At 37.3% G+C, this 27,534-nt stretch overlaps 1 protein-coding gene across 19 annotated transcripts in view; it reads right to left on the bottom strand.

Moving 5' to 3' along the window:
* Positions 1–24,789, bottom strand: part of nrxn3b (neurexin 3b) — a 409,294-nt gene extending 384,505 nt beyond the window's left edge. For 12 of the 19 annotated variants that reach the window (XM_038285075.1, XM_038285072.1, XM_038285080.1 and 9 more), the window contains exons 1-5: positions 24,532–24,789; positions 16,053–17,186; positions 9,968–9,985; positions 9,588–9,614; positions 7,533–7,544 (exon numbers count right to left, since the gene is read on the bottom strand). In XM_038285075.1, coding sequence (XP_038141003.1) covers positions 7,533–7,544; positions 9,588–9,614; positions 9,968–9,985; positions 16,053–16,752 — 757 coding nt within the window. In that variant the 5' untranslated portion in view covers positions 16,753–17,186; positions 24,532–24,789. Of the gene's footprint in view, positions 1–7,532; positions 7,545–9,587; positions 9,615–9,967; positions 9,986–16,052; positions 17,187–24,526 lie in introns of all 19 variants that reach the window. The other 7 variants (XM_038285086.1, XM_038285077.1, XM_038285085.1 and 4 more) reach the window with 3 other exon arrangements.
* Positions 24,790–27,534: the final 2,745 nt, after the last annotated feature.

Here is a 27,534-nt window from a genome sequence, read left to right on the forward strand (position 1 = left end):
GTTCTTTCTTTGACATCTAATAAGGTATTGTATTACATTCTCCTTACAGTCAACTCTAAAGAGAAGTGGTTATAACATTTGATGAAGCCATAAATATTCAAATGTCACTTAAGTTTGATGGTGTTGGGGATAAGAAATAAGAAATTTGTTTTGTTCATACAGATATCCAATAGAAAGAAACAAATATACAATTAAAGATGTATGGAATGTGATCAGTTCTTTTTAATAATTCTGAACAAGGTTTAAAAACAAATTGATACAAAAAAAATGTCAGGTATATTAACACTTTGAGTGGTTAATTATTATTTTATATTTTTTCAAATTCAAAATCTGATAAACCTCAGCTTTGAAGAAAGCCTTTTTTTTTTAACAAAATGAAACTAGACTTAATGGAAGTACTACTCCAGTTGTGATACACTAACACTCAGCATATACGTGTTTTTTTTTTTTTGTCAGTAGAATCAATTTAGATTAAGAAAGGCATAAAAAAGGCATAAGCAAGAGACTATTCAAATCTGGAACAACACTGATTAGATTCTTTGAAACTATTTTTATGCCTTGCAAAACCTGAGATTGTGAAATTTAACACCTTATTTTCTCTAAAGAATATTAGTGAAATCTGGTCTTGTTTAATGAGCTATTGTATATTTGTTGTAACACCTCTAATGCATGGTGGTATTGAGGCTGGTTACAGTTCCAACTTGTGCTGAGACCTTGAGATTTTGACCTTGTCACATCACATAGAAGACTTATGGAACGATGTGGCCACAGGCAGCTCAGGTGAGTTGTTCCCAAGACCAAAACACAACGACACTTCAGTTGCTGTCAGACCTTCGGATTAGATTAAAAGGATTCTCATTTTTGTGTCATTTTTTTACTTCAGATTTTCATTTCTACTCCATCAGATAGTAAAATTAGGCAACACTTTATTATCAGTTTATGTGAATCAGCAGCCACAATGATTCAGTATTGTTATTTTCAAATTGTTATTTTGAAGAACTTAATTTAATTGCACTCTTCATAAACTTTTCAACTATGAAAGAAATAGTGGAACATGTGCATTATTGTACCCTCTATACACAAAATATTATTCTCAAGCTGTTTGTCTGATCTGATCACCCGTGGCCAATGTGGAAGACCGTTTATGTTTAGACAAGAAATTGACAACATCAAATAAAAATAAGGGTCAGATGGGAGATCAACGAGAATCATCTTAATTTTAACTTCCGAGAACCTCATTCTATTTGTCACAAACCTGCTGGATTTGAAAATAGAGTTTTTCGAAAGATGTAATTAATAGTCATTGGTATCTTGTCAACATATGCTGCAGAGCTATAAATCACAGACTGCTTGCTAAAATGTGAAATGTAAGCTTCCTGTAGATAATTAGTGTTAACGATGGGGAAAAGGATCTTTAACTCCTATTAAAGCTACAGTAAACACACAAAATAATACATTTCTAAGGTGCACAAATGCAAACACTGTTAGAAAACTAGGAGTATTATAGCCTTTAATCTGGGATTATTGGTACAGATAACTGACAAAAAAATTTTACTATATTTATTAATTCTGATATACAGAGGTTAGGACTTAAACCTTTTATATTTTGAAGAAAAAAAACTAAATCAAAATCACTGTACAAATTACATTTCATAAAGAAAATAGAAAGACAATTTGCAGTATTTGCAGTTCTTACAGTTTGACAAAATATTTGATTGGTAATCCGCTCAAATTTAGTGAAAGGTGCATCTTAAAGACATGTTATGCAACATAACAGCACAAGTAATCACTCTAATAACAGTCATACCATATTATAAGAATGCCTCATTTTCTGGATTGCAAATTCATAAAATGATATTCAGAATGTCAATTTAATAAGGGCTGTTAGTTGGTATATAAGCATGTACATGTACATGTATCTTACCTGTCAATGCTTAATTTTCAGTAATTATATTTCTATTTATTGGTTAATTTCTAAAATTTATATTCTAGAATTTGACCAATGCACAAAAACAAGAATGCATTTTAAACAAGAAGTTGTATAAGCAAGAAATATATACGAAAAATGGCTTAAAGCAGGATGTAACAGGTTAAAGTGCACAATGATGCTAACTGGAGCAATGTTGATAACTGGAGCAAAGTCCCTGTGCCGGGGCTTATAAAAAGTTTGCTAAATCGTCAAAGCTATGCTTCAGTGAAAGCTGTGTCCTTTTATTGCATCTTACTAAATATTTCTCCCTAGATAGCTTAAGGCCGTTTTGAGGAACAGGGCCCAGATATTAGAAAAGGGAAAACAAGGTGCCCCATATAACCTGTAAGTAATGTATCCTCATAGCAGTGGCATTCTTACAAGGCCTTTTGATCAGAAAATAAAATCGTTTACCTTCTTTCTGTTTCCGCTTTTCCCCTTTAAACCCTGTCCCAACTGCATCACTAGCTGTTTCGTCTGACTACAATGCCATTTACAGTGCTCACACACAACTAGGGAGGCTTTAATCCCTGTTTTTAATTCATCTCATTTAAGCAACAATAAAAGGTCCTGTGTTCAATTCAGATTCTAATTTTATGGATCATTCATGTTTAATTCTCTGCTTTCTATTCAAGGGTTATTGGAGGTTTATTACAGATGAAGGCAATCATTAACATTTACACCTCAGATTCCCTTCCTCGTCCTACTGTTGTGGTACTGAATTTGCATGTCCTTGGACAGCTGAAGGAAACTGGAGCAAATGAAGGAAACCCCCATGGACCAGTGCTGAAAGGAGAAAAACCACGTGATAAACCTGAGTCCTTGTTGTCATGTTATGCAATAACTCTAATGACTGAACCGCTGTATGACTGCTCACTACAAAAGATAAGCCTGTTTCTACCTAAAATGCTGAAGTGAAACAAGTAACCCAGTTTCTTACATTTTTTCAACCCGATGCAAAGAGAATACAGTTAGTAAATGCAAATTCAACTCAGATCTACAAAGAATATGTTGCTTATTTCAGATTATACATTTGTGGAATAAACAGGAATTTGATGTAAGGGGTGTGACACTGTGTATTCAACCTTATGCAGGAAGTATTAAATATGACAAAGTCAGTCCCAGTATGCTTTGGTGAGGGCTTGATTCCCTTTTACTATCTGCTATTCTTCATGTCCACTATTGAAAATGCCACTTGTGCCATCTTAAATGTTTTTTGGACAAAGTCTTTCTTTGTGAAAGAAAAGGTATGTTACCTTTAAAGGAAAAGTCCGGTCAGCAAGGAATAACCAATGGGTAATTATTTATACCTAAAACTTATACGTTCACTCTGATTTAATGAATTTAGCGTTAATCAATAACATAGAATAAAACAATTATTTTCATTGCAATCACTGAGTCTGGGACCCGGCAATTTTTGCCCAAATATAGTAACACCTCACTCCTGACATCTTCTGGCAGTGAAGATGCCTAGTGTCATTCTCCCCATTTTACAAGCTAAATCAATGGGAATTACTAGACACCCCAGCAATCAAAAACAATTATTTAAGATTTCTAGAGGACTTCACCTTTGAAATTCGTGAGAGCTATAGTTAAAAACTGACAATGCCCACATGCATGGCAGTTGGATATTGTAATACATCGGGTAAAAGTGGAAAAAAAAAAGTTTTTTTTCGCCTTTCTAATTCATGATCCACCACGGGTTCGTCGTTGGATTGCCAACTTGAAGAGGTAGGATTTTCCATCGAACTTCTGGCCAGAGAAAAACAAGTCATTCATACGTTACTCTCTCCGTCGCATAGTGCACTGGTTGTCACCATCTTGGATAACAGCACATTGTGACAAACACCAGCACAGAACTGGGACTTGCTCAACAGCCGATACCGCACTGTGACGTCACAAAATGGTAGGTGGCAGTAGTGCTCTTTGACAAGCATGGCTGTCTCCGGTAAAGCACATTCAAACTAAAATACTAATTAATAACACTTATCATTTATTGAAAAGCATGCAATAATTTCATACTTAAAGTGCTTTCGGATAGTTGTACTCTGAATGTGACCAGACTTTTCCTTCATTTAACAGGGTTGTGTTATGAATTTTTGGACCAAAGTACAGAAAACCAGTGCAGCATGAGGAAACTGGGTGATTGGGGAACACACTGGGGAAGAAACACAGTGACAAATACTGGGAAAGTGGGAGTTAAAATGAGAAAATGTGAGGGAAGTTACTAATTAACTGAAAGAGATGACAGAGGGCAAAAAGGTACATGATCTAATCTGAAGAAGAATGACTTGAGAATATAATGAACATGATCCAGGACCAAATAAAAATGGAAATAAACATCTACTGTAAGAACTGGAACCAGACAGAATGTTTTTCTGTCAGGATAAAAAAGTAATCATCTCTATTACTGTATGTTCATAACAAACATTTGGAAATGAAATGGAAGAAATGTACTTGATATAGAGTACTGTGTATTATCTCGATATGGCTGGATCCAGTGACTTCTCCTCATTTACAAGCATGTGTATGATGTAATGATATGATGAAGTGGCAGGGTGTGACTGCATATGTAGAAACAGTTTATGTTAACTATTTTTAGTTAGTTATCTGGGACTCTCATCCAAATGATGAAAGACTGCCACTGCCACTCTGACTTTTCTGAGTAGCTACCATTTAGCAGTGTGCACAATGGCAACCCACTGCTCCCCAAGGGGATAGGTTAAATGCTTAAAGTTCATTTTATTGCTTTGTACTTGTAACAGTGTAATGACAATAAAATCCTGGGGAAAAAATATCATCTCTAAAGAAGGGAAACCAAAATGTAATTTTTCAGTGTTTGACCCTGATGATCATTGATTATATTCCACCAAGGGCCTTTTCAAAATTCTAAAAAGGTAACTGGTACATCTGTTGTGTGTAGGGCACATTGTTATGTTACTTTAATATAATAAGATCACAAAAGAAAAAAGGATGAAGCTTGGATGTGAGTAAATCCAGCAATGTTCACAAGAGCTATTGTGAAATCTTTTTTTTTAGTGGCACATTGAACAAACCATCTAATATTAAAATATTCCAAGGTTAACAGAAATTCAGATTTGATCATGGATGTGGTGGACTTTAAAGTTCAATTAAAGGCAAATCTGATGTAGGAAAATCAGAAGTCTAAATATAGTTGCAATTGGTAAGTTTTATTAACCTACATAAAGTTTTAACATGTATCTTTAAATGTATACTCATGTAAATGTAGCCCACTGCTTGGGGTAGCAGTGGGCTGCCATCGTCAGGCGCCTGGGGAGCAATCGGGGGTTAAGGGTCTTGCTCAGAGACCCAGAGTGTCCACAAATGCCCTAGCGGCTGGCTAGCGCAAGTGTTAAGTCACCCACCTGCAAACAGGAAGATTGGGTTTGTATCACAGCAGGGGGGAATACAAACAGAGTGGCGTATTACTAGTGAGTACTAGTGGTTAGGGCATTGCACTTGGAATCCTGAGGTCAACCCTGAGGAAGCCCCTTCAGTCCTCAACCACCAAAATCGCACTGCATCCCCAAGGGGATGGGTTCAATGCAGAGAGTTCATCTCTTTGCTCTGTACATGTGACAGTGCAACGCTGGGAAAAAAAATACACATGGTTATGTGTTCATTGGGGTAAGAATGTTGCAAGATGAAGGGCAAAGTTTATGCTCATAAAATATTATGCTATCTACAATAAATAGTTTGTTTCAAACCTTTACAGTGTATGTATGAAAAAAAAAATGTCTTTAGACGTTATATAATTTCTCTTTCATTGCGACCTTTTCTTAAATCATCCAAGATGCTTTACTGCAGAGGTCAACAGGTGGTCCGTGACCCCTAGGGGGTCCACGGAGGTTTTGATTAATTACACTTTTTTTTTATTCCCCCCTGCATTTTTTCCACTAATTAAAATGTCTTTTAATACAGATTAACATGAACTCAACATACTGTAGTAAACAGATAAATGGAGGCAGAAGATGTCCTTCAGTCATTGATGCACACATTCAACGACACACAGGAGCTCTTCCAAGCTGGGCACCGTTTCATTCAAAACACCTGTCCCATCAACCAGGAATCAGAATCAGAAAACTTAAATAATCCCAGGGCGAAATTACTTTCGTGACATGACTCCACATAAAATAGAGTGACTATAGGACCAGTTTGATATAACACAATTTCATACAATATATATAACTAGGGGGTCCCAGTTCCATCTCGACATCAGTTTGGGGGTCCTTGCCCTGCAAAACTTTGAATACCCCTGATTTACTGCATTGTTTTATGGAAATGTAATCATAACATTTTTTCCCGGACCACCACAATAAAATCCGTCTGGAGATACCTATGTTTTCAGTCCTTTTATTAGAGTTTATTTTAAGTTAAAAATAGAAAAACAATAGATGATGTGCTGTTGCTCTATAATGTTGAACAATCAGAGTCTAAATGAAAAAAAAAGTCCTTTTCTTTATTTCACAGTATGAGGTGATGTCATTCTATTGATGAAAGGGTTTTTGGTCAAAGTGTTTGCATTATTCAGAACAGGACAACCTGGAAACGACTCAGTTTAGACAAAACAGCTGGGACTCTCATTTATCAATACGCCAGCTGTCACATCTCAGAACAAAGCAGTATTAATTACAATACAAACAACAGAAAGCCATTTTTTCTCTAAAGAAATTATCAAACTGCTGAATTTTCAGAAATCAAACACTACACTCGAAGGTGAATGTGTTATCTCAAAGTCAAACACCAATTATTTAAACATGAATTACAATTTTACATTGATAACCCCATGTAATCATTATCTACAGCTTTGCATAAGACCTAAACAGGTTAAGCAATAGTAAACATCAAGTTTACATTTAATCAACTGTCCACCCACAATACCTACTTGTCAGATAGAGAAGACTTTCTTAAAAATGAGCAAGCCGAGATGGGAACAAATGCACACAGCGTTAAACAGGCAGACCAAACACCGTCACAGCATGGTGTTGATAAAAGAATAATGAGAGAATTGTATGCACAGCTGCAAAACACAATGACTCCTACAATGGCCTAATTTAAATGAAACCAACTGTCGGATCAAATTCTGAAGTAATCGTTCCTTCAGCAGACACATAACATATGAATGAATGTTAAATCTTCATACACACACTCTATTATTAATGGTTGAGTGTTTGAAATCCATTAAATAATCCAGTCCAGAGCTCACTGTCATCATTTTACACTGCAATTTGATATTTATGAGTAAAAATCATTTAGTCCACAGCACTGATACTGAATTTCTGCCATCTGCATGCAGCTGTCTTCAGTCACTCTTCGTGCAACAGTAATTGTAAGCGCTCATTAACCGAGAAAGCATCAAGTCCCTTGATTCTAATCTTTTCTCTCCAAAAAAACATACAGGAGCATGTGAAATTATTTAATTAACAGACATAATGAATTATTAACCAGAACTTGCACAAATTCAACGAACATTGAAGCACACACATACACTCACTTATAGTTCCTACATAAAAGAGTTGTTAGAAAAACAGATTTGCAGTACCTTTGTTTCTACCTACAGATTTTGGAGAAAGAATCCGTGGAGATTAAAGTAGGAAGGGAGACATCCCAGGAAAAGCACCAGAGAGAGACAATGAAAAGTAGGGTTAAGCTTTTGTGTTAATCCTGTATATTTTCAAATGATACTTGCATGCAAAAGGGTTGACAATCATGCAAATGGTAAGAAAGAGGAGGAAGCATGCATGGATAACACACAAAAACATATTAGAGTTTTACCATTTCATTCCTTAGAGGTTTGTTTTTGAAGTTGCATTAAAATATTTTTGGATATGTCATCAAGTATCTCTTTGCATGAAGCCTTGAAAAAAAACAATGTTAAAAGCAAGTGCTTTTTTAAATTGCAACATGGTGCTAACCAGGCAGGTGCCCAATTCCTAAAGTAGTATGACTTTTTCGTAATTCTAGTAACCTAATCTGCTTATATTTCTTCAATAATTGATAGAAATAAGTCACCTAGGTTTTTCAGTTTAAGTACTGTAGGGGTTACCATAATTATCCATCAGATTTCATTAAGTCAATTGGCCCCAATAGTCAATAAAAATAAACAGGAATTATAGTAGCTTTTAGGTAATATTGCTCTGAATTCAACTGTAGGCACTTTCTGGGGGTTTTCAGGGCTTTTCTTCTCCATTACTAATGCAACTATGTAACCACACTGAAAAAGAAACTCAAACGCAATGGTTAAGATAAAGAATGAGACGACAATGTCAGTGCAATAAATAAAGAGGTTTACAAATTGGCAAATGGTGGAATTAGTTCAAAATCTTAGAAAAATCTGTAGAAACTATTTTCAAACCAGCTGACTGGAAGGGCACAGCAACTGATAAAAGGAGGAGTGTTGTATCACTTATGCTCCATCCAGCAAGAAAAAAACTCCAGTGCCTCCTTATCATTCTCTGGCCTATGATTAAAAATACTTTAAATCACAGAAATACCATGATAGGTGATCTTACCAAACTTTATATTGAGATCTTTTTAAAACCATGATGTACCAGTAAGCAGTCTATGCCTAGTGTTAACCATTTCAAATGTCTAGATATCTATAGTATATAATAAAGTATAACTATTAGGCGTCTTTAAACCTGAGGAACCTTTACACAATAAGAAAAAATACATTTCTAGGTTCCTGTTAAAAAAATAACAAACATACCGAGTAAGGGATTGTCTAAAAGGTGTACCCATACCCAAATCCATAAAAGGTCAATTTTTAGATAGATAGATAGATAGATAGATAGATAGATAGATAGATAGATAGATAGATAGATAGATAGATAGATAGATAGATAGATAGATAGATAGATAGATAGATAGATAGATAGATAGATAGATAGATAGATAGATAGATAGATAGATAGATAGATAGATAGATAGATAGATAGATAGATAGATAGATAGATAGATAGATAGATAGATAGATAGATAGATAGATAGATAGATAGATAGATAGATAGATAGATAGATAGATAGATAGATAGATAGATAGATAGATAGATGACTGCACTATAAATTTAATTATTGAGTAAAAGTTTGGTCAAATATGATACACTAGCACTCCTTTCACTTTGTACTGGACTGTCAAGCATTGCCTTCTGTATTTTTAATATGCTTCTCCAGCCTAGTATAAACTGTCATCCCAAATTATAGTTATGTCCTGTTCTTTTTTTGTTTTTTGCTCATAAATGCCCTCTTCAAACAGTGGAAACTGCTATGTGTGTTTAACTGAAAAAATGGCAGATTTTTGCAGAACAGCTACACATCGGTGAACCAACCTTAAGCAGCAAAGAAAAAAAGGGGAGACATGGAACATGTCATGCAGTCATGCAGCCTCCCCCCACCAAACTACACACGCAAACAATCACACGCCCCCAACACCCCCCTCCCCCCATAAGCACACGCACACACACTTTTCTGTGCCAGCTCAGGGAGACGTCTAGCACACAAATGTGTGAGGACAGGAAGGAGGCAGGCAGAGTAAATTCATCCCCCAGAACTCAGTCAGGAAGTGAGTGAAAAAAATATGACTAAAAAAAGAAAGTACCTTGGTCTGCCTTCAGGTGTGCGAGTTCTTGAAAAGGGAAAAAACCAGACAGGTAGAGAGAGAGAGAAAAATCAGCACACCAATACGGCATTTGTATTGTCAGTTAACATGCTTTGCACAGTTGCAAACCATGACTATCACACAAAAATCAAAGCTTTGCAAAAGTACATCTGAAAGCTTTTTTAAGTCAAAGCACAGAAACGGCTATTAGCGGTCACAGCACTTTTCAGGAGGTACTGTAGTTGTAGAGGTTGTTCTATGACATACTTTGCCATTACATTTCCTGTATTTCTGGTAAGCACATAAATAATGAAGACAGAACAACATGAACTGTTACTATTTTTTAACTTATGTTCTGACTAATTCCTCTTGAGACTCACCTGGTTTTCTCAGGACTGCTGCATGGTTGTCACAGAAAAAGAGAGAGAAAGGCAAAGAGAAGCATTGCATTAGAGTCACACTACAGCTGAGTTTGCATGTGGATCTAACATGCAAAACATACCACCCTTTTATCACCAAATCGTCATGTAAGGAGCAAAGAGGTGCACCTTGACATGCCTGAGTTAAATAGCTAGTTCCATTATAACCCTGTAGAGAGAAACACCAATATTTTCATCTGTCCCATCCTCTCATGGAGTCAGATTAGGATTATTTTCTGGTCAGAGCTTTTCACATTTCAGATGATTGCATTGTTATATTTCACATCTTGTATCACACAGATTTCCTCACGCCTTTAGAAAGTATACATAAATCCACACCCTAAAGGATTTATGGAGCTGTGAGGTTTGTGGATCTCAAGATGCTTGTGGTCAGGCCCATGTTGTTGTTTTTTATTGACCCACTTCCACTATTTTTACCTTTAATCCAACAGCTGTGGTTTTATATATTTTACAAACACTGTAGTTTTTCAGAGGGATGCTCACTTTTTGATACATATAGTTGTAGACAATATGTTATGGCAACAACAAAAACACACGATAAGTCTAATGCTCAGCAGGGTCTGACCTTAGGATGACATCGGTTGCACATCCCAGAGTGATTCAGGGAGTAGATCACTGAGTGAGTTTAGCATCAGTCAAGTTATTTATAGTTTTTATTTTATTTTTTTTACTTCTGCTTAAGCTTTAGAAAGCATTGCCTATTCATGAACTTAGTGCCTGTGAGGAGTGAAAGGAGAAAATTAAAGAAGTCCTAACACCAGTGGAATACATCTGGCTTTTTTAGTATCACTTTAACCCCATGAAATTATACACAGCGCCTAAAAAAAATTTACAAGTCATCTTTGGCATTCATGTTGAAGAATATGAATATGTTCTCTCTTCTCTCATAATTGCTTCCTTGACAGGTTCAGGCAATAGGTTTGAAAACTTTTTTAGTAGTGATTGAAGGCATCAGTTTTGGGTTGTTAAATAATTTCTTCTTTAGCAATCTCTCAGTCCATGTTGATCTCAGGTTTTCTTCAGTGTGGAGAATGAATCAGGTGTTCCAGCATCTTCCATGTTAGGTGTATTCCTAATCTTCCCTAAATGTCAGATTGTTGAAACCGGGACTAAGTTAAGGTAGGTTAAGGCTTACAATGGAACAATAAGCCATGCTACATATCAGCTTACCTTCTAATGGTCCAATAAAGCTGACATTAATCTTCAGAAATGGTTGAAAGCAAGAAACTAATGGGTTTGTTGAAGCCTTTTTAATTTTGATAAGGATAATTGTCAAATATCCAGCCAGATTTAGGAAAAGTTATAGTAAGTAGCTGAACCTAATGGTTCTCTGCAACTTGTTACAATACATTTCCTAAACTTTAATTGGGTTAGTTATAAATATTAAGCCTTGAGTATAAATGTGACTCTGTGAGGATTAGAGAAAATATACAGTAAAATTAACTCTTAACCTAAATCTTCCTTTTAAAAAATCATGAAGCTTTTGCTTTATACTTGGTCTTCCTGATAAATTTTTACTTTTATATGCATCTGCTCAAATTATTATGAAATCTATGACAGAGATAAATGTGCAGGTTCTATCTTTCTTCCAACACAAGATGGATGACATTGGTGAAGCAAAAAGAAGGGCAAAGCATGGGAGAAAGAGGGGGAGGGAGATATATATTGTGCAGGCTGATGGACAGCAGTGCAGTTCAAGCTTGTGAGAACCATAGGCCTGAAACCAACTAAACGATGTGTCTGAATCAGCAGGTAAACGATTTTCTCCTAACATCACAGATGCTGGCACACATAAATGTGCACATACTGCATGCTAGTTAAATTGCCAAATTTTCCATGTAGATTAAACCCTTTCTCTTGATGCGGCAGCGCTCAGAACAAGCCAATGTGCTGCAGAGGACATGTGGTCCAAGCGTAATCCCCTGTTCTATTTTACCAGCAGCTTCACTCCTCAAATCCAAACATAATTTTCAGCTTGGGCACTACACACAAATGCCCTCTGCACTGGAATCAGGCAAGTCCCTGAGCCATTTTTTTTTTTCCATCCTGACCTATTTTTATAGTAAGATTATAGCAACTGTCATTTTTTCCATGTCTCTTTATTAATCCCCAGAGCTAAGCCCAAAGGCAACGTTTCAGCACTTACTTAACAGTTTGCTTGTTCTTACCTTCAATTATACAGCATTTTGTCAGGTCAATGCATAGTTGTTTTTTTATAAATATGCAACCTTAAATGCTTTATTAAGACTGCATGGTCTGAGAGTCTGAAATAAAACCAAATATAAAAAAGGTGATCATTTCACTTACATAAGCCTTTGTAGCTCCTGCTAACCTTGGATTAATGCAGCTTTTCTTTAAATGGGAAAGCCCAAAGGTATTCAGAGTTTTCAAAATCTAACGACCCAGCAGTTAATTGGCCAAATCAGTTATAATTACCAGTCCCTTGGTATATTTACAGAGAAAATAAAGCATGTTGCTTTGGCAATAAAGAGTTTGAAAAAAAAGATACAATGTGTCTTTCTAAGATAATCATCCACCTTTCCTTCACATTTTTGTCACAAATGTGACAGAAAATGAAATTTGGTGCAAACGCAGAGTTTCATTGCCTCTAATTGTGAATTTCTATGACAGACAGACACTAAGCAGTGCATAATTATCTAGGGTAAGAGAATTATACATCGTTTGTAGAGTAATGTGGAATAAAAAAAATGTGGCTGCAATTTGTATTCAGCCATTTGAGTCAACACTTTGTGTCTTCTATCCTTTTTACAAACCGAAGGTTTAAACTATTCCAAATTAGCTTAAGCTCTATCGACATTAACTCAAAGCAGCTTTCCAGTCTCTTCTTAAGAAAAGCATTCCCACAGCATGATCGTGCAGAAATAATATTTAATAGTGGGGAGGTTGTTATCGCAGTAATGTTCACTGTTAGGTTTTATTCACTATTGGGGTTCTCTTTGCTGATTCTTTCATTATTGACCTCCTTGCAAACCCTTTTGCTTTAGATGTAGTCTACTTACTGATTTCTGGAGGTTTTTTATGGTTACCTGAATAGAGAGCTGAACTTAAAAAGTCCACTTATTTTTCTATTTGTAGAAAGATTTGAAAACCCTGTATTGATTTTTTTCTACTTCAAGATTATGCACTACTTTGTTCTGGTTTATCATACTGCAGAAAAATCAACAAAATGAGAAATACTTAATTTGCAGAGTGTTGCCATTAGGAAATTAAGACAAAATAATTAATAAGAGCAGGGAATTTGTCTGCCAACGATAGAAAGATGATGAGATCTATGGCCAAGTTGAATAGGTTAAGGAAATTTTCCAAAATTCCTTTATTAGAGAAATTGTCTCAAACACTGGCAAAGTGGGTCAGAAAGTTTATGCAAGCCAAGCAGCACAAACAGGCTTCCCTTTCCCCCAATTTTCACATTGTTCTTCTCTGATGTTAAATCTGCTCACCCCTCTCATATTTCTGCCAGGCCGGTGGGCTACTATTAGGAACAAGGCTGGCAAAATGCTTTCAAGGCCCAGTCCGCTCAGTCAGTCAGCCATCTGGCTGCTTTAACAAGTAGCTAGAGGGCCTTGTCCGCGTTAATGCATGTGATTGCACGCACACCACTGAGTACAATTGTGTTTGAGCACAGGCTCGCAAAACCTTAGACCACACTGTGTGATAATAAAGCGCATAAATATTCACAGGTTTGACAGATTGCTATTGTTGCTCATTAATGCATGGTGCACTCACAGTATACCAACAAAGACAGGTGGGCTAAGCAGTTGGTCATATGCTGCTTCAAAATTTTTTTTAGAGTGTTGTTACTCTAAATTGCCCCCTGAAAATGCTTTATTCACTCAAGCAATGCTTGAACAACAAGTACTTTGCCACTTGATGACATGTGGCCATAATAATAAAAATAACTGTGGCTTATTTGCCAACAGACAGTCTAAAATTGACGGTGGTGTTTGTGCCGCCATTCTCCAGGCAAATTAGCCATCTCTGTTCTCATTATCTCTCTAATTATGGTTCCCCATCTTTGTTGCATAATCAACAATCAGCCACATCAGTTAATAGGGAGGTAGAAAAGAGCAGCACTTGGATCAAACATGAGCATGCTCTTGGCTCTTCTCCTTTTCTCTTTCAAACCAGTGCAAAATGACAAACAGGGGTGGTTTGAGGGTGTGTGTGTGGGTGAGGAAACAGTGGGCTTGTGGTTGAAGCACCACAGCTGACCTCCTGGGACAAATTAGGTTACAAAACACTGTTACTGAATTTACCCGTCACACTTCCTCTGCCTCAAGGCAATGAAATGACAGCCTCTTCCCCTGTCTAAGCTATTATTTGGCCTGAGTAGGAAATGCCCTCTTAAAATCCTGGATTGTTTTTACACAAAGATGTCACAGTTCTCCCCATCAGCTTTCAGACAAATGGACCACCTACCTACTTCTCTATTGACTCTTCAGCTCAGACAGTGAGCAAATGGGATGAAGCGAAAAAGAGGTCAAGTCCACTCAGTTCGCTTGGCTGCTCTGCAACCAGCACATCGCGTGCTGTCCTGACCAATGCCACAGGCAAGCACTGAAGATTTAGGCTCAAAAGAGGTTCATTTTTAGAAGCAAATGTTGGAGATATTAGGAAGCAAAACACCTTTAAATACATTGACACAACTGAGAAAAATTTCTTTTTAAAATATATCTTCAACAAATGATAATTTTGTATGTCTTCCCTTTATTAGTTGTAGTTCAAAATAGCTTGAAATCAGTGCAGAAGCACTTAGTGAGCATTCCCCTGAGTTTTAAGTCATCTCTGAACCATTTAAGTGTGAGTCAGACACACAGGAAGTGGGCCATTATTGGATTTTCAACATGGGTCTGTTAACACAAAGTGATCCTCTATGATCTATAAGAATATAGTAAGGAACTAAATCTGCAATATTAGTGTTTATTGATTTGCTTTTTTATTTTTGGAATGTAGATCCCTTTCTAAAGGTAAAAATACTTACACCCCTTAAGCTTTTTAGCTGCAAACAACTTAGCTTGATTTGCTTTTTAAGTTACAAACTTACGTGGTCACTCTTATAGGGATTAAATGTGATGGACCAACATGTAGTAGAAGGTAAAAGAGGGATAAGAGAAAAACCTAAGTAACAATGGTCTTTTTACAAGTGAGGCTGCAAACTGAAAAAGGTGTTTATGTTTAAAGCATTAAAAGAACACAGATATAATATGATAGAACATTGTCAAAGAGTTGCATCTTATTACATTCCCCTAAGAAGAGATGGCCGTAGCCCAGAAGCAGAGCAAAAATAGGTAATGTTTCTTAACCAAACTTTATACCTTTAGGTCCCTCCAGCACCTTGTCAAATCTGAATACATTTAATGAAGAAAAAAAACAGGAGTAAGAACCCAGAGTTGTAATTTTAGTCACATCAGCTAATAGTGTATCCACCACTGCCTCATCAAATGTAATAACAGTGAAGGGAGAGGAAATGCTGAGCACATCACCTCCAATTTAACTCCCACGTGAAATACAGAGATTTGCTTAGCTTTATGTGCAACAGCTCACAAAGAAATATTCAGACTTCAAGTCTTGCAAGATCTGCATTAAATATTTCAAGCGCAGAGTCGCTCTGGCTTGAGAGAAATTACGCTGATTCGTAAAGGCATTGCTGCAAACAATGACCATTTTTCAAGGCATTTTATAAATGAATAGTGGTTGTGGAGCAGATCACATTAGGTGAGTGGCAATGCAGTTATGGAGATTAAGACTAATTCCTGAAGCTTCTATTGAGATTTATGATTCAGCAAAATACTTTGAGGTCTAAGCCACACAATAAGAGATGGGTTTAACAGTGTATGCAAAATGTTTGAATATTAAGAGGCTTTTTTTCTAAGAACCTGGAAAAAACACAAACCTGGTGTTACGTCAGATCTGAATTCAAAGGAAACCCTTCTATTTTTTTTTACAAAGTCGTTAATGAATATATATTGCTTGACACAGACAAAGACAAAGCCAGCCCTCTTACCTTCTGTGCAGTATTGACCCACATATCCAGTTTTGGAGCAGTCACAGTAGACTTCTCCATCTGCCAGTGAGCAGATCCCACCATTCTCACAAGGGTTTTCTGTGCAAAGGCCCATCATCTCCAGCCGGACTTTCTGGCTGTTGACCAAAGTGGGCATCTTACTCCCATAACTGAGGTTGGTGATAATTCCTTGGAACGGTGGAAGGTCACGGACAGAGGGCAAGGTGATGGCAGAAGTCCGGATATCCTTTGGAAGCCCGCCCAAAAAGAGGTCACTGATAATCTTCATGAACTGCCGCTGGGGCCGCACCTCTCCGGCCTTAGTGTGACCGTCCACAGCTAAGCTGGTCCACAAGTTCTCCCTGTTGATGGCAGCAAAGTGCCAGCGGCTGTCATTGACCAGCTTGTCAGAGGTGATGGTGGTCTCAGCGCAGTCAATGCTGACATGGAGCTGTAGCTTTCCCTCAGACAAGGCAAGCAGCAGGAAGTCGCAGTATCCACCATCATCGAAGTAGAGCAGCAGGCCTTCAGATTGCGACGTCTTGAACTGAAATGTCAGGTCACTTCTAGAGCTTGCGTCCCAGCGGACGTAACGAGCCCACTGGTCTTCAGAACCAGTAAACTCTAAGCCTAAACTTAGGCTCAAAAAGGAACTTAGCAGCATAAGAAAACGTCCAAGTAGGCCGTTAGGATTCATCATTGTAAATGACAGGGTGTACACAAGAAGGCTGGAATGTAGGATATATCCTCAAGGTTGTAAAACCATCTGTTCACAATTCAGCTCCAGTGTTTACCCACTGAATGTTATATCCCATATAGATTGTCTATGAAGACAGCAAAATATATGTTTTTACTTTGTTGAACAGATATGACAATAGATGGATTCTATTATCGTCTTCCAAGTCTATGATATGTTAAAAAAATACCCTCTTTCTAAACAGAGCAAAAAGGTGAAAGAGTAACAATGTAGGCGATCCTTTCAGTGCTCTGTCAATGATTCAGAACCGCATCTGGTGATTTAAGTTTAGGTCTTTGAGACGGCTTCCTGGATTGAAGCATGTAGCAATCAGTGCTGACCAAGTTTCATGCCCCATGATTCGGTCTTCAGCTTAGAAAAAAACACCTTGGACAGACCTGGTGGGGGAAAAAAGATGTATGAATATAGTTCTTTCAGCAGAAAATAAATGTTCAATTCAAACTTACAAAACTAATTTGGTGGGTGTGTGTGTGTGAGTTGGATTCATACAACAAATCAGTCACTTGTAATACACACACTGAGGTTTGACTCAATTAATGGAGCATAGTAATAATAAAAGTCATATTGAGCATAATAAAGTAGGCACAGAATGTAAAAATCCTCCCTATGGATAAGAAAGAAGATACTGCGAAACCCATTCAATGATGATCTGATTCTTTTATGCATCCTATAAAAGCATCAAAATATGCACTAATAACAAATCTTAAAAACCCATGAGATCCATGCCATCTCATCAGTCACTCTGCTCAACAGAAGACATTCTCCAAGTTTAAGATTGACCTCAGATCATATTTCTCATATAACATATCTATGACTGAGATAAAGAAACAAATTAATCTCAGAGACCACTTCTGTTGATTCCATGACCACTGGAAATCCTTTGAGCTCAAGCTGAACGAGTGATCAGCATCAAATGTTAGGCTGCTTGCTGTAAGGGCCTGTTGGGATTCTGAATAGTATGACTAATTATCCACCACTACTCTTTCTCACCATTTCTCTCATTTATATTCTTTTAAGGGATCACAATCACATACAGAGATACAGAGAGTTGTAAGGATTGGAGATGCATTTTATATTTGAATCCAATTGTTTCGTCTGGTAAATAGATATCTAAATTATTTCTGTCACTAAGGGTACACTGTTAAAGAATAACAACTAAGGCACAACCTTCGCTTGCCACAACTCCACTTGTACACTTCTGTTTAATTTTGCTCAGCAGAGCTACAAATGATGTACAAGGTGAAACCTTATATATGTGTGTACTCTTCCAGCCCTTTGCCCTTGCAATTGTTTTGGCAGTGGGCTGCCATCCAGACAAATGCATTGTCCAATCATGACAGCAGCACAGAACCAAGAAACACAATAGGCCCTTTAACCACCTGCCCTGAATAGTTAATCTTGCTGCAGCAGGCAAGCTATTGAATTCAGGTAACCGATACCTATGCTAATGCACTGCGTATGCTCGCATATGTGTCCTAGTACTGCTCTGTGTCTGACAACTCTGTGTTGCTTAGATGGATGATTGTCTTTGTCTAAAAAGAGAATGGATCAGAGGTTAAAAGGTTTTATTTGGAAAAATAACCTTCTACACTGCTGTGTTGGTTCAGCCCTATACAATTATAAAGCATGGATGGAGTATGTATATAGGGATGGGAAGATTAGGCACCTGGCTTCGTGAATAGGCAAAGCTGTATATGAAATCTGAGATGGGAGTTGGGTATACTAACAAGCCAGGCCTTTTTTCAGCTAACATGACCCAATGTGTGTAATGCCTGACTAGGCTATCAGGTATACCTGAACGCCATTGATTTAAAGAGAATGCTATTATTGCCAATGTTCTGATGGATAATTTTCTTCTTCCAATTTTAAGACCTGAAAAATATATATATTTTTTTGCATAGTACCATAATAACTCATAATTTATATAATGATTATTTTTTTCTATTTTGTCGCATTTTAAATTACAAACTTTAATACTGGGATTTAAAACCAAAACAGTTGCTCATACTTGAAAAATGCTATAAGGTTTTTCCTATTGCTAAATCTAAAATGTGTACCACAAATTGGAATTCAGCTCAAAGTCATTACTTTGTAAAACCAAATTTGCTACATGTATGGCTATAACTCTTTTTGAGTTTATATCCATCAATTTTGCTATAATCACGTTCCATCATGAAGAAGATTTGTTATTAAGTCTTTTGTTTTTTAGTTAATTCAGTCTCACTGCTCTGCAAAAAAGGACCAATTCTTGAATGTCCAATTACAGTAATAGCTATTCTACCAACATAATCAAGCTAGCAGTGTTATCAGTCTGTGCGGCTCCTCCAGAGCTACCATGGTTAGCTTTGGCTACTGATTAACGCTTTCCTTGTCCCTGCCCTGTATGCTTTGCTCCTTGCCTTCTGCTATTTTTTTACATAACCATTCTCTAACAATCCTTTGAGGCCAGTAAAGCTTAATATTTCTGAAGCCTTGAGTATATATAGAAATGCTTTACTGACAAATCCGCTGATTTCCTCAAACAGTTTGTAACAATGGGTTTAATTTAGGAATGCTAGAATAAAGAAAGATGAGTGCAAATGCATGGCACTTTTTAAAATTTAATGATAAAAAAAAAACATTCCCTAAACTTAATAGAAATGTACTGCTGCTGTAATGCCACAAATGGAATGTCTAATGTGGTCTACAAGCCAACTTAACATGAAATATTTTACTGACACTTACTCTTAAAGAGTTATTATGAAACAAAACCTTTAGCTAACCTCATTACTGCAAAGGCCGACATTGTTGGGATATATGTAGATATTTTTAAGAGGCGAAACATATTTCCGATTAGAGAGAAATTTATTTTTTTCCCCCCTTTCTCTAGTTTTATTTTTGGTAAAAAAAAAAAAAAAAAGATAAGAAAGAAGAAAAAAAATCTCAATGTATTGATATTGCTGCCCTTTTTTGTAAAACCCAATTCCCATTGATAGTTGGCAGTTTGTCCTGTCACAACTCTGCTAGAATAATAACAGATTTTACTGGATATACACTTTTAATTATTAACAAGTGTATGAGATGACCTACATGAATATAGTCACAGAGTGGCAATAAATGATACATTGGCACTGCAGCAGATTTATTGACATGTTTTGTAATACAGACGGGTCCCCTGCAATGCACAGGAGACCAACCCCAGTGCATGCTCATACTTCTCCTTCTGTTTCTTGTTGAGATTCCTGTCTATCACAAGCTTCAGCCTGCAGCAACAATTTAATCTGACATCAGTCACAGCAGACACATGTGTGACATAGGTTCGAACCTGTTAGTGTACTGGTCACACAAAGCAAGAATGTGCACACTCGTTAAAGATTAATCGAACTGCATAGGTTAAAATTTGCATTTTAGCAGAGTAAGGAGAGAAGAATCTGGCCCTTCAATGTTACACCACTTTGGGTTTTTGTTTTTCTTGGCTGCTTGTTTTTTTGTTGTTTTTTTTCTGTAGTCTTTCCCTTTATCTATATCCATCCATTTTCTTATACATATTCAGATCCATGTAAAATAATTTTTTTTTTGCAAAGTAATGATACTTGTAGAAACGTGATCCATACGTGATCCAAACGTGATCCATACGTTTTTAATGATAATATACAATGTTAGCAGTGTATTGCTATTTTTGTGTCAAAAATCATAAGCTGTTCTAACTGTATAGTTAGTGTTGAATAATTTTCTTTGGATTTTACTAGATTGTATAGTTCTTGTCATTTTCATGATCTTATTCACATATAAAAAAAGGATTCATGGATTTAAAAGTAAGCTTTAAATGATCTTAATAGAGTCCATTTGCTTAGTTTTTTCTCATTTTACTTGTTTCGAATCTTTCATCAATCCATAATAAAAACACGCAAAAAAACCCCTCTGTAATATGTCAACAGTGTTTAGACTCTATTTTAATGTCAGGTGTGGGCAAACGCAAACTCTACCATTGTTAAATAGCTACTATTGGGAAACTGGCATTTAACGCAATTAAGCAGGATTTAAATACCTGTGTAATTAATTCAGACACTCTAGGGAGAGTTAACAACTAACTATCCATCCATCCATTTTCTGTCACGAGGGGTGCTGGTCCCTATCTCCAGCTGTCTTTGGGCGAGAGGCAGGGTACACCCTGGGGCAGGGCAACATGGAGACAAACTGGACAAACAACCACTCGGCACACACTCACACCTAAGGAGAATTTAGAGAATTCAGTTAACCTATCAGTCATATTTTGGACTGTGGCAGGAAGCCGGAGTACCCAGAGAGAACCCACGCCTATTCAGGGAGAACATGCAAACTCCATGCAGGAAGCCAGGAATTCAACCAGAAACCTTCTTGCTGCAAAGCAGTGCTACTCACTGCGCCACTGATCAGCCCAACAACTACTTCCTTCATATTATCAAAATAAAAGTCTCAAATATTGATGCAAACAGGAAACCAGTTTGGATGCACATAATGAAATCTACGTACAAGTCATATGGTGACGGCAACCGAAAAATACTTCGTAAGCAGGGCCGTCACTAGGTTTGAGAGACATGGGTGGCTTAGCCCCTAGGTAAGATATTGCGCGCGCATAGCGCGCGCCGAAATTTTTTCAGTGCACTTTCTAAGGCGCTGTCTATAAATTCATTATTTTAAGAGCAACATACCTGGGAAACACTTCCCTCACTAATGCTACTTCACCAACTAAACTACACCAGTTAAAATGTGCTAAATTACAAAGAGTAAATGGTAGGTGCCATGCATTACTGCATAAATGGAAGAAGGCAAGTGGTTCGCCACTCATCATAATGGAAACCTTCTACAGAAGACAGTTGTATAACCAACAGACTCCCAACATCTTCATAAACCCTTAACCTGGCCATTCATCTTTCCCCATCTCCCCTGCACCCACAACCTGTCAGGAACCCCTGTCTGCTTTGCAATAACCCTGTTTCTGTGTGAGTGCTTGGTGTGTGTGTGTGACCTGGACTTTGGCATGTCTTTCTCTACACCTGGCACAGAGAGAAACACATATATGTGAGGAACTTAACAATAAATGCAGCATTATCTTTGATAGATTTCTGCTTAATCTAAAGTTTAACCACAAAATACAAGTTGCATAAATGGACAGTAGGCAATAGGCAATAGCATCATTGCAAAGAAGGATATCCTTGAGACTTTTTCACATCAGTCTGACAAAGTTTTAATGCAAATAAAGGAAGTATTTTTAAGTACAATGTATTAATGAAAACACAAAATCAACAGTATATGAAACGTACAACTTAGAACTATAGTCAACCCAAGGAAGCACTACCATATCACACAGTGTCGCCCTATCAGACTGGTGGCACATAGATATGGGAGAATTATCCTGCCATAATGCAAGAGCACATAACTTCAATTAGAGAAAAGAATTTCATCTTCTTGCACTCAAAACTTATAATGCTCACACTCAAAACATGCGCTCTCTCTCAAATATTTTCTCTTCTCTCAAAAATCTTTGTTTCTTCTCTCAGATTTAAACAGATATTTTCTATATTATCACAGATATTTTTTCCTCTCGCTTGCCTCCATCTCCGCTCTGCACGGGTCTCAGTTACGCTCTGCTTGCGGATTTGTTTTGCTCTCTCAGACTGCAGTTGGATCGTTGCCTAGCAACCTTTCCAGCCAATAGAACGACAGCCTCGGAAAAGGTGCGCTTGTTTAACCCTACGGAGTGTGCCTGTGCTACTACGCCACTTATAAAGCGTCAGCTGAAACTGCTATTTACAGTAGTTTTGTGGCTGATTGCTGTTTAGAAATAGAAAACCTGGTTTCATTTCTTAGTTTTGCCCTGGATTTTGTAGCGTTTGTGGACGCTACGTCGCTACTTGATCAAAACAATAACGTCGCTACAGGAAAGTTACTTGATAAATAAAGCAGCGACGCTACGGTCAAGCTACTTGAAAATGTAGTTAAACTAATAGCTTCGCTACATGTAGCGGCGCTACTGCCCATCACTGCTCCTGTGACAAAACTACTATAATGATGCTAGTAGGCTACAACAACATCGTGTTTTCCCACACCACTGACTTTGTTCACCATGGTAACGTAATTCCTACTGAATCAGACAAGCTATTAGGCCTATATTGTCTCTTTCCTCACTCCAGGTAAAGTGAAGAAAATGTAAACCGCTGACATCAAATGGCAAACTCACCGTATGTATCTGCACGCAACCATAACTTTCCTAATCAAGCTCGATGACTGTGTGGAGATTCAAAGGGCGCGCTGTTGCTGCACTGCACAGCTGCTATGGTCCAGTTGATGGCCATGTACCACGTGACGTGACGCTGGACGCGGAGCCAATGAAGGAAATGAATATCCTAACGATATTAATAATTGTATAAATAATTGTGTTTGTAAATAAACTAACAGGAACTTATCTTCAGATTAACTTGCCTTCTTGGTGGCTCGTTTTCAGTGCTTTACTGCAATTTTTTGGGGTTATATGGAAAAAAAATCAATAAATAAAAAAATAACAATAAAAATCGCAAAATAATTATGGGGTGGCTAATACCAACGAAGGGATGACTTCAGCCACCCTAAAATAGGTCTAGCCACGTCCCTGTTCGTAAGACATACTTCGTACACATAAGCTTCTTCCCTAGGTCTAAATTATCTAGTTGAACTGATAAAAGCTGTAAAGATCCTGACCGGACTCATCTAAGTACAGCTTATGATATATTAAATATTTATTCTGTGTGGGGAAACACAATGCCTTTTTGGCATGAGAACCATCTTTAGCCTTCTGCGGTAAGCACTAAGCATAAGAACGGAAATGTATGACCTAATAAAAGGAATAAAAGCAAATATTTAAAACATGAGCGATATGTGGAAGTTCTTCCAAGCTTTTCTTAAGAAAATAACGCCACTAGTTCTATCCCACCTGAAATCCCATCACGTCTGCTTTTTGAGAACCTAATAATGATTTCGTGTCGTTTCACGATAAATATGACTCTAGAGAAAATTATATTTATTGGAAGTCATTTAACCACGGTGCAATAGCTTATAAGAAGATGGGCATATCTATGTAAAAGTCAAGTAGAAGCATGAAATAAAAAACTTAACGGGACAAAAACCTGGAGCCCTTCATAGATCACGACAATTCCCCCCCACCACCCCTCAGTTTCTCGCACTATCGCAGATCGGCTGCCGCTCGAGGATTTCAGCATCCACAAGGCATTTTTTATTATTATATTAGATTCAACATTTCAATTTCGGTAGATCGAACCCATTTATAAATCAGGTCGAGCCAATTTCTGCTTCATATATGTCAGAGCAGCCACGATTCGGGCAACTGAAACTTTCAGTTTCGACATTTTTCTTCTTTCATCATGAAACGACTCTATTAGCGAAATTACATTTTCATAAGTCTGATAATCTGCCGAAATGTTTCTGCCCATCAAGCAGCGCGTTCGCATACAAAACAGCAAACTGTAGGGTACGCGAGAGATTTCAAACTATGAGCAGAGCTCTCTCTTAGTGCGCTTAAATCCGCATCTCTGCCTGAACTCCATCAATCCAAATCCCATCGCATATGCGAGCGAAAAAAAAAATCCAGACCAACTTCAGTATTAGGAAACACAGCTTAATATAACATCCAATGCATAGATACAGATGTTTAAGTTGTAAGAAGCACAAGACTAACACATAAGGAGGGCTGATTTGCTTTTACCTTACCGCTTTTGACTCCGGATTAATGAAGTCCGAGTGTTAAAAAAAATGAAAGAAAAAAATACATATATAAAAATTAAGAGAAAATTCCAAAGCAGAATTCCATTCGTATCATTTAAAGAAGAGGTGTTGATGCTCGCTGTTAGGCAGTGATTGTAATAGTAGAGTGCGGTGAAAAGGAAGCGGTCCTCCTCTCCTCTTCTCCGGCTCAGTAAACGCGCATCGCTCCACTCGGCGCAACTGCTGATGGGCCTCAGGATTTCTCCCACACTGACCCGCCTTCTAACAGAGCACTCAGCACGATGGGAGGGTGGGGGTGGGGGGCGTGGTGGAGGACGGGAAAATCACTCCATTTGTAGAGACAACAGAGGGGGAAAAAACTCCTGAAGACAAATAAGAGAAAAACATAAACTATATTCTTTTAATCAGACATTTTAACTAATCAATAAGAGCACGTGAAGCATGAAGGGTGGTCAGGCTCGTTAGAAAATGTGTTCTGTCTGTAGCGAATGTGAAATTGTTGGATTCCAAATAATATCAACACAAGGCCATTATCATGATATCAGCACCATGGACAGCTCCTCTAAAAGCATTAAATATTCCTCATACTGCAGTTTCCACAGCGGAGGAGCAGCGCAGATTTATTGTTGCTGTCCATGGTGCTGAAAGCTTGTCAGGGTGTTAGGAGGAAAAGTAGCTTGAGAATCCGAAAGAATGGTATTAATATAGTATTTATCACCACAACAGCTGATCATCTTGTCGTTTTAGTGTTATTAAAAAGCTCTTTATTTTGCTGGTTGTCAAATGTCTTTTTCACATTAGTTCGCTTTCCACTATAGTCAACACTGCTTCGAAGAATAATCATGACCTCTGTAATTAATAATATCATTCTGATAATACAGTTGTATGCATATTTGTCTTTGCTCTCAAAGAACACTCATCCATGATCAAAAAACGGAAAGAGTTTAGTATTAAGACAGATCTACTAAGACATGGCAGTCTGCCAAAATTGTCACTTTCCAGCAGAGCAACCCTAATTATACAGCCTGAGTCCAATTGTTTGGATTCTTTCCCAATCCTTGCACTCAACGCCCATTGCTTTGTTATGTTGCATATTTGTCTCTGCACTAGCACCCCTGATTCAGAATTTTGCATTACATCCTCAGTAGCTTATAAGTGGTGCAGAATCATTTTGATCACCATTTGATTTATGTAATGTCAGTAAAGCAGTCAAACTAATGCAGTGGTTGCTGAAAAAAAATGACTAGGCACCACAGGTTTAGATCAAAGCATTTTAAGGGGTAGAATGTTCCAATCAAATCATACACCAAATCTAACAGAGACTCTATTGCAATAAAAGTGGGATTTAAAGGCCTTTTGTGTTCCATATGATTGAGCTGTTGTGCAAAAACAGACAAATAGTGTTGTTTCTGAATGCACTTTGCTTAAATAGATACTCTGCAAAAGCTATACAATGGAATAGCAGATGTATAAAGTATTGATTTAGTAGGGATAATTGCAGGTTTTGATACCTCTTTAAAATTATAAAGCGCATAGTTTTGTGGATTATAATTGGACCAATTTGTGGAAAAAAAATTTATGAATTATTTTTCATGGCAATACATCGGTTAGACTCCACAGGTGTATATATAAAATATTTTGGCTGCTTGAAAAACTCCTTGTTTGACTCCTTGGCACAGAAATCAACGTTACCGCATTACTAAGAGATCAGGATCAAACATCCCTGTAACATGCAAACAACAAGAGCTAAATTTGGAGATGTAAGGTGTCTCTTCCACTGGCACCTGTTCAAATCCAAGCATTCACATTGAAAATAGATTGGTGTTCAGGAGTTACTTTTGTCCACAACAGAACTGTTGGGAGATGAGCTGAAAAGCAGAAGTAAGCTTCTTCCATCCCTCCATCTTCTCATGCTTATTCCTCCAGGGTCACAGAGGTGTCGGTATCTGTCTCCACCGGATTACGCCCCAGACAGGTCACTAGTCTGTTCCCCCACCTCACGTCCACCCACACACACACAAACAGACATATTTTGATCTAGCTAAATGTGGTGAGGATCTGGTGTTGAATTAACTTATATACATTTTCATACTGCCATAGATTGTAAAAAAGCAGCAGCCCATATTATATACTCAGCTAGTATACGGTGCAATTATGCACATTTATCTAACTGTATTTTGTTTCTGAACAACCTTATATATTATCAAGGGGTGTCTTCTAAGGATGCTTATTTTATCTAAACGTGTTTTTAATTTCTCTCTGCATGTTAAATGTGTGTTCTGAGCTGATAGTCTTTTTGAAGTTTCCTTATAACTTCAAAAAGACAGTAGACTCTTCATTTTCACTTAGCCTGAAGAATAAGAAAGAAGATCCAAAAGTGTAATTGTTTAGAGGGCCTCCCAGAGAAATGTGCCTTCACTATATGAAAAACATGTTAACATACTTTTTCAGAATGCATTTTAAATCATCTTTTGGAAAACTGCATCTGGATGAGTTACAAGATTAGTGATTTTTTTGACATGCATACTCTAACAAGTGTTTGATAAATGCAGTTGCTATCAAGTAGGAGAGAGAGTTTCCTTGGAGTCAATTAGTTGACCATGAACACCTCTGAAAACCTAGTCTTTAGAAAATAAGATGTATATCTCCCCATCAGTAGTCAGCACCTTGCCATGCATTATAGGACCTATAGAGAACAAATTGATATGCATCTATTTGAGGGTTGATTACATTCTTTAAAAAGTCAGGTAAACCTAGGCTACATAAAAAAAACGAGTTTGTGATTCTGATTAATTTATTTGAAAATATGTAACAACTGCATATCTTCTGTGAACTTATGCACGTAAAATACATCATTTTAACTGTCCTAACATATTCTGCCTATGTAAAGCATGTGTGCAGCATTAAGCGTATGCAGGATTAAAAAAAAAGGGACTTTGTCAAGTCCTTGAAATCCTATGGAAGGGGAATTATAACTGCATGGTGAAC

The sequence above is a fragment of the Cyprinodon tularosa genome, unplaced genomic scaffold (genome assembly GCF_016077235.1).
Source record: "Cyprinodon tularosa strain WSP-4 unplaced genomic scaffold, ASM1607723v1 ctg206, whole genome shotgun sequence".
Classification (NCBI taxonomy): Eukaryota; Metazoa; Chordata; class Actinopteri; order Cyprinodontiformes; family Cyprinodontidae; genus Cyprinodon; species Cyprinodon tularosa.